At 44.1% G+C, this 13,322-nt stretch overlaps 1 protein-coding gene across 1 annotated transcript in view; it reads left to right on the forward strand.

The window, feature by feature from the left end:
• Positions 1-13,322, forward strand: part of LOC111969384 (disintegrin and metalloproteinase domain-containing protein 10) — an 83,323-nt gene that overhangs the window by 13,481 nt on the left and 56,520 nt on the right. The window contains exon 2 of the mRNA XM_023995483.1: positions 6,099-6,249. Coding sequence (XP_023851251.1) covers positions 6,099-6,249 — 151 coding nt within the window. The remainder of the gene's footprint in view (positions 1-6,098; positions 6,250-13,322) is intronic.

The raw sequence follows: 13,322 nt of genomic DNA on the forward strand, positions 1-13,322 counted from the left end.
GGCTAAATATACACATACTTAGGTAGTACAACTGTTGGTGTGCACAAAGTCTTTGTCAAGGTTGCTCATAAGGCAAGGCAATCTAGAAAGTAAACTCCCTTACCTCAGAGTGGAAGATAGCTTTTTGGTCTAGTGGTATGGTTGACTCTGAGTTTACTCTGGAGTAGGGCTGTCCCTGACTTAAAAAAAAAAAAGTGTCAAAAACTTGAAATGGGGCCATGTTTACTGGTTGCTCAGGAGGTAAAGGAGAAGTCAGATGTGTGGAATAAATTTGACTAGTTGTGGAAAATACTGGAAATAAAGAAACAGAAGGTAAGGAGCAAGCGCTGCATGCATATTATGTGTTCCAAACAGCTGCTGTTAGATGACTAAAGCTTTCTGACTGTTTGGAACAATATAAACACTAATTAAATGATAAGCGTACCATAGTCAATTTTGTATATATTTTTTAAGCCTTTATTCCAGCAGTCGACTAAATTGGGTCAGCCGTACTCTGGAGCGTGGTGTACTGATGACCGTGTTTTGATAGCAGTTGGTTACATAATGGTACTACTCCTCAATTTTTTTGCTTTCATGGCTCTCTTAGTCAAAGAAGAGTATGTAAGCCTTTTTCATGTCTTAGTCGTGACAGACTTTCAGCATGCTTATAGAGAAGACCATTCAACATGTACTGCACTGACACAAATGACTGATGATTGGTGGAAATAAATTGATAAGAATGTCAAATCAAATGTATTGGTCACGTACACATGGTTAGCAGATGTTGTTGCGAGTGTAGAAAAATGCTTGTGCATCTAGTTCTGACAGTGCAGTAATATCTAACAAGTAATCTAACAATTGCCTAATACACACATTCAAGTGAAGGAATGGAATAAGAATATATACATATAAATATATGGATGAGCAATGACCGAGCAGCATAGGCAAGATGCAATAGATGGTATAAAATACAGTATATACATATGAGATGAGTAATGCAAGATATGTAAACATTAATAAAGTGACTAGTGATCCATTTATTAAAGTGGCCAATGATTTCAAGTCTGTATGTAGGCTGCAGCATATGTGTTAGTGATGGCTGTTTTAACAGTCTGATGGCCTTGAGATGGAAATTGAAAAACAGCTTCTCGGTCCCAATTTTGATGCACCTGCACTGACCTCGCCTTCTGAATGGTAGTGGGGTGAACAGGCAGTGGCTCGGGTGGTTGTTGTCCTTGACAATCTTTTTGGCCTTCCTGTGACATCGGGTGCTGTAGGTGTCCTGGAGGGCAGGTAGTTTGCCCCCGGTGATGCGTTGTGAGACCGCACCACCCTCTGAAGAGCCCTGCTGTTGTGGGCAGTGCAGTTGCCGTACCAGGTGGTGATACAGCCCGACAGGATGCTCTCAATTGTGCATCTGTAAAAGTTTGTGGGTTTTGGGTGACAAGCCAAATTTCTTCAGCCTCCTGAGGTTGAAGAGGCGTTGTTGTGCCGCCTTCACCACACTGTCTGTGTGGGTGGACCATTTCAGTTTKTCCGTGATGTGTATGCAGAGGAACTTAAAACGTTCCCGCTTCTCCACTGCTGTCCCTTCGATGTGGATAGGGGGGTGCTCCCTCTGCTGTTTCCTGGAGTCCACGATCATCTCCTTTGTTTTGTTGATGTTGAGTGATGGGTTGTTTTTCCTGACACCACACACCGAGAGCCCTCACCACCTCCCTATAGGCTGTCTCGTTGTTGTTGGTAATCAAGCTTCTACTGTTGTGTCGTCTGCAAACTTGATGATTGAGTTGGAGGCGTGCATGGCCACTCAGTCATGGGTGAACGGGGAGTACAGAAGGGGGCTGAGCAYGCACCCTTGTGGGGACCCAGTGTTGAGGATCAGCGACGTGGAGATTTTTTCCTACCTTCACCACCTGGGGGCGGCCCGTCAGGAAGTCCAGGACCCAATTGCACAGGGTGGGGTTGAGACCCAGGGCCTCAAGCTTTAATGATGTTTGGAGGTTATTATGKTGTTGARCGCTGAGCTGTAGTCAATGAACGGCATTCTTCCATAAGTATTCCTCTTGTCCAGATGAGATAGGGCAGTGTGATGGCGATTGCATCATCTGTGGACCTATTGGGGCGGTATGCAAATTGAAGTGGGTCTAGGGTGACCGGTAAGGTGGAGGTGATATGATCCTTGACTAGTCTCTCAAAGCACTTCATAATGACAGAAGTGAGTGCTATGGGGAGATAGTCATTTAGTTCAGTTACCTTTGCCTTCTTGGSTACAGGAACAATGGTGGTCATCTTGAAGCATGTGGGGACAGCAGACTGGGATAGGGAGATATTGAATATGTCCGTAAACACACCAGCCAGCTGGTCTGCACATGCTCTGAGGACGCGGCTAGGGATGCTGTCTGGGSCGGCAGCCCTGCGAGGGTTAACATGTTTTAAATGTCTTACTCACGTTGGCCACGGAGAAGGAGAGCCCACAGTCCTTGGTAGCCGACCGTGTCTGTGGCACTGTATAAAAGTTATTTTGTTGGCATTTACGTGTGTCCCCATTACCAGTAAAACATAATCAAAACCTATTTATTTCACTTACTTTCTGTGCTGTTTCGTTGTTCAGTCGTTTCATTCTCAACCAGGATTTCATCATACTTGTCAAGCAGTGAAGTTTCAGCTCTGTCTGTCCGTGGCGCCTCTTGCTCGGTGCGSACTGTCACTGTGTCCGTTTCCATYTTGTCCAGCTGTGTATGTAAAATGTTCACGTAAACCCTGTTTCTTGTCTGCATCGAARTAGCAGTCCTTATGCCTAGCATCGAGCATGGTGGCGACACAGTAAAGAGGCTCAGAGAATGCCACCGAATCGCTTGTTCACAGCCTTGAGTACTTTTGTACGTTTTAACCCCACGGTCTGTGTTGGCAGTTTTGTTGAGCAGGAGTTTCAATGCCATGACAGAGGGTATCACGTCTGCTGCAGATGCAGTTGATGAGCTTATTTCTCCAGTCAGTTGTTCGAATGGAGCTAGCTAATGTGTTCATGTTTGAAACATGTTCTCAAATGACATCAGCGGTATGACAACCAGCACATTCTTGAGCATGTGCTGTCAGGCTCATGGGGCTGACATCGCTGGTCCAAATGTCAGTCATGAAGCAAATGGTAGCTCATGGATGTGCGTTTCAACAATATGTGTAACTTCCATAGCAAGTAGCTCATGGATGTGCGTTTCAACAATATGTGTAACTTCGGTAGGGCAACACCTGAAGAATACCGCCTACTTGATAGTGTGTACCAGGGCTCAAGGTGCTCGACCAATCGGCGAAAGCCAACATCATTCACGACAGAGAACAGTTGATTGTCAAGGGCAATGAATACCATTATCTTGGTGTTTAATGGATTTCCCCTTTTGAGTTGTCTCGCTGAGATTCTTCCTCTTTCAAATGACTGCTCCACTTGAATGTGTTTAGTTGTTAGAAGCGCTTAGTATTTTTCGTGTCATTACGTCATCTACCTACGTTATATTGGTATGCACGTCAGCTTTGACATCGGTTTTGCACATCGGCGTTAAACTAGACATCGGGCCGACGCTGGCATTTTTAGATAATATCGTCCGATTTCCGATATGCTCACCGATATATATTGTGCATCCCTACCTCTCCCATGTGACCTACTTGTGTGTTTGTACTGACATGTGTAACTGATAATGCGCACACACTACATGTTTATGTAAATTGTGAAGTATTTTGTCTGTAATGTATTTTTCGTTATGCATCGGACCCCAGTAAGACTAGCTGTCACCATTGGCGTCTGGTAATGGGGATCGTAATAAATCAAATCAAGTTACTAATCTCTGCTTAACCACCTTAGAGGGTTTTCACACACTCTCATTACCAGTTCTCAGGCTGACTTTTTGTGAGAAGTGTTCCCCACAGTTCACAGCTCAAATTGCAGTGTTTTACAGTACATAGAAGGAAGGAAACTTTAAGAAWTCTAAGCTGTTCATTTGGTTTGCTAACTTTCTAGCTAAGTGGCTATATTTCAATATCAAGCTTATGTTCTTACTGCAGAGATATTCATACAGCCCAACCCTACGCGTGGCATAYATCGTCCAATGAAATGCTTACTTGCAGGTTCCTTCTTGACAATGCAAAAATAATAAGGAATAATAACAGATAAGAATACGAAGATAAAGTAAATGGCTCAGTAGAATAGAATACATTTTTTAGCATAATTATAGTACAGGAAGGCACAATTTTATAGTCCAATATTTACACGTGTTATGGGTAAGGKGGTCAGTGTATAAACTGAGCAGTATAATAAGAGTCTGGCAGCAGCCGTTGTGATGTTTATGTGGCATGAATGTGTATGTGTGCTAAGTTGCAGAGAATTGGGGCAGGTGGTCAGTCCAGTTCAAGTGCTGAGCAGTCTGATGGCTTGTAGATTGAAACTGTCCTTGAGACTGTTGGTATCAGACCTCATTCTACGATACCGTCTGCCCGGTGGTAAGGGAGAGAGCAGCTCGTGGCTGAGGTGTGTGGGGTCCTTAATGATCCTGCATTTCTTACTCTGGCATGTTTTTTACGTAGATGTCCTGGAGCATAGTCCCAGTGGCGTACTGGTCCGTCTTCACCTCCCGCTGGAGGGGCCTTGTGGATGGAGCAATTCCTKTACCAGGCCGTGATGCAAACGGTCCGGATACTCTCGACGGTGCAGCGGTACTATTTGGAGATGACCCAGGGCGGCATGCCAAATTTCTTCAGCCCCTTAGGAAGCAGAGACTCTGTTATGCCCTCTTGACATGAATGGTGGTGGTGTTGGTCCGTGATAAGTCCTCAGTGATGTGGAAGCCAAGGAACAACCTGACTCTACTGCAGTCCCGTTGATTTGGATTGGGGTATGTTCCCTCCTCTGCTTCCTGAAGTCAACAATCAGCTCTCTTGTTTTGCTGATGTGGAGGGAGAGGTTGTTGTCATGACACCACAATGCTAGGTCACTTACCTCCTCCCTATAGGCTGACTCATCGTTGTTGTTTATCAGGCCTACAACCGTGGTGTCATCAGAACTTGATGTTGGTGTCGTGCAAAGCCAACATGAATGAGGCTATGTAATGTTTTTTAACCTTTTTTCACAGTACATCAAATTGAAAGTGCTCTGGTGATTAAATAGTTTTTTTTTTTTTAAAGATCCAATGAAATTGGAAGGGTAACAAAAACAAAAAATCTCTCTGAAGKTTGACAAATGGCAATTTTTCTGTGTTGGCGGTGTTTCTGGGAGCAGGGGGAGGGAAGATGAGACTGGGGATTGGATCACATCTGTGTAAAGATGCCTGGAACCCCTGCTAGGAGCTGTAAATTATGACAATGGTGTTTGTGTCAGATAATAAAGTGGTCTGAGTCAGCAGGAGGCAGAGTAAAGGGTTTCTAGCTAGCTGCTCTTGATGGGAATCACTCTAGGTCCCTATGATGGGAAGGAGAATGGGGATATATTTGGCAGCACACTGCAGTCTTGTGCTTATCATCTACTCAACTTGTGGAATTTTTTTTTTTTTTTCAGCATTTCAACACTAAATCTCTTACATGCCCTCAAGGCATTCAAAATGTGTTTACRGTAGCCGATTGTTTCAATTTATTGTTTTTACTATTGCTGTAGCAGTTTTAGATGGAATGGGAAAAGTGAATGAAGCAAATACTGTGCTGAAAATAACCATTGGGCCTCTATAGTATTGTAGTATCTTGTGGGCGCAGGTGTCCTTCAAAAGTGAAGCTATTCTTAGTCTCAAAAACAGTGCTTGAGGAAGTAACATCTTTATCCAAGGAAGGATGAAATGGAAAACACACACACACACACAGTAAGTCTAAATCAATGGTGAGAATGAGAGAAATACACACAGCCTGCTGTTGTATTATTCATAACATACTTGTGAATCTAGGGAAGGCTAAAGCTTTCATAATGAGAGATTATGTGTCATGGTCTCGGGTTAAAAATAATTCCTAATAGACTAGCTGCGTTTTGAAGTAATGCTGTTCTGAARTTTTGTCACTGCACCCCATGCCTACCTGCCAGTGAGGAATGAGTTGTTTTGACTTTTTAATTGGCCATTAAAAGTCTGTTTTCACCTCTGTTCCTGCAGGTCAGTATGGAAACCCTCTGAACAAGTACATCCGCCACTATGAGGGCCTGTCCTACGACACCGAGGCCCTGCACAGCAACCACCAGAGAGCCAAGAGGGCCGTCTCCCACGAGGACAAGGTCCTGCAGCTTGACTTCCACGCACACGGAAGGTACGTCACACTCTTTAGTCTAGTGTACATTTTAAAGTTCATAAGAGATCTAGCGTTAGCCTGGTTGCCAAATCTGTAGTGCTTTAGCCAACTCATCTGATTTATTGTTGTCATGTGTCGTGGCAATTTCCTGTATTACCAAATGAGGAAAGTTACAAACCACACACCAGTCAGACACTTAAACTTCATCTTTAATTATATGAGCTTCACCATAGCCCTTTGACTCTCAGATCAATTCAGTGTCTATAATGAATTCTGAGAGTGCCTAAAAAAGAATATCAAGATCTTTTATAGCCAAGATACACCCCTCTCAACTTACATGACGAACCACAGATCTTAGGAAAACTTCACAAAGGGCCTTTTACTTGAGAAAGGAGTATCCCATAGCCAGATAGCATTAGCTATAAATTATCGTTCAGTTTGGTCTCTAAGACGAGGTTCTAATCTCGTTCCTGGTACTTCATAGTACCAAAACATTACCTCATCCAAGGCATAACTCAATTGTCAACTCTATATTCTCCCATCTCAAGTAAACCCCCTCTTCTCCCCACTCCTGGACAAGCTCACTGAGGGAAGTGACTTGAGCACAGACATTGTTGAGCCAAGAGATAATTGGTTCCCCCTTAATCACGCCATCCCTTCACATGGTTTAACAGATACATTCACCCTCTCTGGGCCCCAAGTGACTTTTCCCTAGCTGAGAAGGGAAAAGTGCAACTGCCAACAGTATAGTCCAAAGGGAGACATTCTAATGACAAGTATCTCACATAAGCATATTATGTAAATAAAACATCTTATCTATGTTACCCAACTAATTCTGATTCATCCTCCACACATGCCATTCATTTACCAATTATTGACTGACGTGACAATGTCAGTCAGGAGTTGGATAGAATACGAACAGATCTGGCTTCTGCTTTTCAGGCAAGTCGAGCGTCACTCCCAACTCAACAAACCTGTCGATGCTCGTAGTAAATAACTGACCTGTGACGTGTTTTCCTGCATGAAAAAAAAAAGCTTTTGCTCAAGGGAGGAATCTCCCAATGAAGTCTGTGTGGGGTTTTGGATTACAGGAATATCTTAACACTTTGAGAGAGCGGTGTGGTAGAGTCTGGCATGGCATTGTGCACCAGCGTGATACAGGGATAGCCTACTGGAAGACAGTGGGTGTTCACTGGTTACCAGGCCTAAAGTGTTGTTATAGCAGCCTGCAGTAAGCTACTTCTTCTCACAGGCACCCACCTATTCCTACCAAACGTTTAGTATTCTGTCCTAGGCTGACTCTGTGCCTGTCTGTATGTGGGATGAGTTGATGGTTATTGGGTTATTAAATCCAGCCGATTGTAGTCTCCAGCTATCTCTGACCTTGACTGATATGGTCACCAAGCAAAACACAAACCTAGAGGTTAATATGAAGAGATAGAAAAGATGTACATACATCTAAGAGAAGTGCTGCTGTCTGGTTTTTGGTTAATCCAAAATGCTTTATTTGGGGAATGATGGCCAGGAGCTCGCTCGCTCGTTCCCCCACACATAATCTACTGTTTCTATTTCAGATGGTGGATAAAGTCTTACTGATTTGGGGACTAGCAGTCCATGTTACCACCTGTCTCTTAACTAAGATGACCCTCACCCTCCCAACAGGGCAAAATCCTCTCTGTCCTCCTCTGACAGTTCACAAACTGTCAGTACAGGACTGTGTTTTATTCCGCCAGCTCTGTTCTCTCTCTCCTCTTTGTCACGGGAGCGGTACTGAGTCCTGACCTTGACGTGTGGATTCACTCCCAGTGGAGGGAAGAGGGTATTGTCCTCTTGTGTAACAGACTGGCAGTGCAGACTGGCAGTGCAGACTGGCAGTGCAGACTGGCAGTGCAGACTGGCAGTGCAGACTGGCAGTGCAGACTGGCAGTGCAGACTGGCAGTGCAGAGGTTCCTTTGGGAGCTGCAATACAGCAAGACCAATCTCTGCTATAGTGTTACCTACCTTCTAATCCCAAAGCTACTGGGCAGATGACTCTTGTCACTGGGAAGTTTTTGTGTCTGTACAACATCATGTGCATGTAACTTTCCCGTCAAATGATGATATTCATGTCAGTTTTAACCCATCCCCGGCTTAAATCACATCAGTCCTATTCTGTTCAAGTAGACCCTAGTTTATCTCTTTCATAATGGCACCATTTTATGTTTTGGAAACATTTACTTGTATATCTGTATTTCCAGCTAGCAGTGTTGTGGTCTCCCAGGGATGGTGAGAACAGGCTGCAGCGGTCACTTCCTGGTTGTCTGTTTCAGAGGACCGTTTCATTCACTGCTTGTTCTGGAGATAGCCCTGCAGGTGTTCACATTGTCTCCCAGTAACTACACCAGATGGGTGGAATGGGCTAGTGTGTCAGTTAAGCAGTCACAAAACACTGCCTCTTCTCTGTGTAGAACAGAGCTCATAATTATTCAGTGCCTCTGGACATGAAGGGGAAAATGCAGCTTTTCTGGAGACGGCACGTCTTGTACACCTCCCACCCTTCGCTGTGCCTCGAACGAGCTCATCAACCAACCAACACTTTCAAACTGGGACACACGCACTTGTTCGTATATTCATTCGTTCGTACATTTGTACATTCGTTAGTCAATACATACATACATACATACATACATACATACATACATACATACATACATACATACATACATACATACANATACATACATACATACATACATACATACATACATACATACATACATACATACATACATACATACATACAGTTAAAGTCGGACGTTTACATACACCTCAGCCAAATACATTTAAACTCAGTTTTTCACAATTCCTGACATTTAATCCAAGTACAAATTCCATGTCTTAGGTCAGTTAGGATCACCACTTATATTTTAAGAATGTGAAATGTCAGGATAATAGTAGAGAGAATGATTTATTTCAGCTTTTATTTATTTCATCACATTCCCAGTGGTTAGAAGTTTACATACACTCAATTAATATTTGGTAGCATTGCCTTTAAATTGTTTAACTTGGGTCAAACGTTTCAGGTAGCCTTCCACAAGCTTCCCACAATAAGTTGGGTGAATTTTGGTCCATTCCTCTTGACAGAGCTGGTGTAACTGAGTCAGGTTTKTAGGCCTCCTTGCTCGCACACACTTTTTCAGTTCTGTCCACAAATGTTCTATAGGATTGAGGTCAGGGCTTTGTGATGGCCACTCCAATACCTTGACTTTGTTGTCCTTAAGCCATTTTGCCACAACTTTGGAAGTATGCTTGGGGTCATTGTCCATTTGGAAGACCCATTTGCGACCAAGCTTTAACTTCCTGACTGATGTCTTGAGATGTTGCTTCAATATATCCACATAATTTTCCTCCCTCGTGATGCCATCAATTTTGTGAAGTGCACCAGTCGCTCCTGCAGCAAAGCACCCCTACAACATGATGCTGCCACCCCATGCTTCACAGTTGGGATGGTGTTCTTCGGCTTGCAAGCCTCTCCATTTTTCATCCAAACATAACGAAGGTCATTATGGCCAAACAACAGTTCTATTTTTGTTTCATCAGACCAGAGGACATTTCTCCAAAAAGTACGATCTTTGTCCCATGTGCAGTTGTAAACCGTAGTCTGGCTTTTTTATGGCGGTTTTGGAGCTGTGGCTTCTTCCTTGCTGAGCGGCTTTTCAGGTTATGTCGATATAGGACTTGTTTTACTGTGGATATAGATACTTTTGTACCTGTTTCCTCCAGCATCTTCACAAGAACCTTTGCTGTTGTTCTGGGATTGATTTGCACTTTTCGCATCAAAGTATGTTCATCTCTAGGAGACCAACCGCGTTTCCTTCCTGATCGGTATGATGGCTGCGTGGTCCCATGATGTTTATACTTGCGTACTATTGTTTGTACAGATGAACGTGGTACTGTCAGGCGTTTGGAAATTGCTCCCAAGGATGAACCAGACTTGTGGAGGTCTACATTTCTTTTTCTGAGGTCTTGGCTGATTTCTTTTGATTTTCCCATGATGTCAAGCAAAGAGGCACTGAGTTTGAAGGTAGGCCTTGAAATACATCCACAGGTACACCTCCAATTGACTCAAATGATGCCAATTAGCCTATCAGACGCTTCTAAAGCCATGAAATCATTTTCTGTAATTTTCCAAGCTGTTTAAAGGCACAGTCAATTAGTGCATGTAAACTTCTGACCCACTGGAATTGTGATGCAGTGAAATAATCTGTCTGTAAACAATTGATGGAAAAATTACTTGTCATGCACAAAGGAGATGTCCTAACCGACTTGCCAAAACTATAGTTTGTTAACAAAAAATTTGTGGAGTGGTTGAAAAACGAGTTTTATTGACTCCAACCTAAGTGTATGTAAACTTCCGACTTCAACTGTACATACATACATACACGTGCACAATGAAACACACACGTTCTTTCTTATTGTGTGTGGTTGCGTCACTGTCCAAGCTATTAGAAAAGGTGTTTACCCCTCTGTCTCATTCTCTCTCTCTCTCTCCTTCGCCGTGGCCTGCTGTGTGTGAAGGGTGTTGTGAGACCTAAAAATAATCTATCCCAGGAGCCCTGTCATTTTCAACACTCTCCTCCTTTGCTCCTTTCTTCACCACTGTCTTCTGAAGGTTTTGTGTGGGGGAATGATCAGAATACCCCCTCCTGTACTGCGTACACTCTGCGGCATGACATTATTAGCCCCTTGGAAACAGCAGGAGCTGCTTGTGTGGGAGGCAGTCACAGCTAACGTTAACTTCATGTGAACGTTTTCCTCAGCCATGTATTTTCTGCAAGCCCTTTGCTCTCTGGTGTGATGTTTCCCCTGGAGTGTAGTGTGATACTCATCTGGCCTGTTAAACCACCTGATGTATCTGTTGTGAAGAAAAATTATTGAGAGGATGTTGCACAACAGTACATGTCTTCATTCACCCTGTTTGGGCAGACCATCTAACATTCCCCTGAATTACCAACATTCCAATAATGGTAGTGGAATGGTTGAATGTTTGGCTTGGATAGTTCTGAGGGCTTTTGAGATCTCCATTCCAGCCACTGAGCACCGCCCTTATGACTGAGAACATGTGATGAGGGTAACGTTTGAGTTAGCACACCAAGGGCGGCATTCAGCCTCCCAACCCCACCCCCATTTTTTTTGTGTTCATTTTCTCTCTGTCTAGCATGAGCTGGAGGGAGTTTCTTAAATTGACTTACACCAGTCTTTCTTTTTACATCCAGTGTGAMCGAGTGCAGACTCAAGTAGAAGGGTTAAGAATCAGACTGCCCAGCTGATATTGACTTCTGTAAGTGAAGAATGAACTGCTAACTGTTTCCTCCTCCCTGTGTGACCTTTGTATTGTATTGAGCATGCAGTCTTACTCCACGCCTCCGTCACAGCCAAGGCAGTGGAGTCTGGTGATTAGGAGGCTCGTCACAGAAAAGCCCTTTTGTTTGCCCACACTCACATCACTACCACTCCCCTCCTCCCACTCCAACACTATGAGCAGCTAGATCAAGATACCCGACAGGGCAATCCTGAGGCTTTGTACAGTGTAGGATCACATGCCAGGGTACAGTACAGTATACACCAAGGGTTCAGTTCCAGGGGAGAGACTAAGGGAATTAGTGGGCACCGGCTTCTCTCTTACAAGATATTTCACCTCACTAGGACAAATGGGATCCAGTAAAGGTTCCTAGCTAACTGAAGCAAACAACTGCTACAGTAGAGCATTCCTTTTAGTAAGGGGACAGGACAGCATGGTTCAGAGAGGCCTACAACTTCACGTCACCTCCCAAACAGTCAACACACCAGTGGTCTGGTTCAGAGGGGAACCCCCTACATGAATTATTCCAGGCCACCATTCAGCCAGGGTGCGCGTTCATTTGTTTGTGATTGAGCGTGTGTTCAGAGTGATTATCCTGCTCATCTATCTACCCCAGACTGGGGTTAACATGTTAAGCCACAGGGAAGCTGCATGCCACAACTCAACTAACATGAACCCTGCCACTGTAATCTCTCTAAGGTGAGTTTGGCCTTGTAGTGAACTGCCTGCCATGACTGGATTGGCCAGAAGGATGGACGATTCTGCTGCTGCGTATATAGCCTGTAGTGTTTTGTAGGTGTGGGTTCTCATTTGTGTGTTTGTCTTCGGGCCTATACCTGTCTGTGTGATAATGCATTATCTCATGCCTGGTTAGTTGGAGTATTTCCTTTATCCAGTTCCCCGGTCTGTTTTYGGGGGTTTGGACAGGAGATAAGGGAGTGTGAAAGTCAGTCCCGCTGACTGTGGGCCTGAGGCTGTGCTGGATACAGAGAGGGCAGCCATATGACTGTCAGATGCTCAGTCAGGCACTGAATCATTTAACAGTCAGCTGCTACCCTTAGTCTAACTGCACCTCTATTGGTTATAAAAACCTCCTCTATCACTGTGAAACACGGCCCTGTTTGTTAAGTCATGGACGCCACTGTGTGTACGGTGTGTACTGTTAGTGTGTGTACGTTGTGTTTTTCATAGCCTTGGCTGTTCYGTGGTACACAGGAACCAGTTTCTCTGCCCTTGGATGAATGTTTCATGGAACGCTAATGATGTCAGAGCAACCTAGACAGAGCGTGGCAGAGATGGAACGCAGCGCTGCGCCGGCCCCAGTCACAGCTACCCACAATGCTCTATGGCTCCCATGAGCCCTCTGCGAGGTCAGGCTGTTGTGAGGAGAGTTTGGTGCTTGATCAAGAACAAGCATTTCTCTCTCTCACGTGGACCTCCAGTGCACAGCTAGTGGTACTCAGTACTGCTCCTCTCAGCCCACACTGTCTCCCAGCGCCTTGTTTACTTCATGAATAATCAGGAAGTTGTTCAGAACCTTTCCTGAGAACCAGCAGCAGGAAGGAAGATCTGTTATTCTGTATTCAGTCGTTTTGTTTATTTATTTTCTAGATGTTTAGTTTCTAGGTTAACCCCCTGTGAACAATTTAGTCATTTTTGGCAGTGTCAGTGAAGTTCTGTGTTGGTATGATAACAATTTGATGGGAAGACTCAAAGTGGCTCTTAAACATTAACACCAAGTCAAACGCT

Source organism: Salvelinus sp. IW2-2015, linkage group LG10, assembly GCF_002910315.2.
Source record: "Salvelinus sp. IW2-2015 linkage group LG10, ASM291031v2, whole genome shotgun sequence".
Classification (NCBI taxonomy): domain Eukaryota; kingdom Metazoa; phylum Chordata; class Actinopteri; order Salmoniformes; family Salmonidae; genus Salvelinus; species Salvelinus sp. IW2-2015.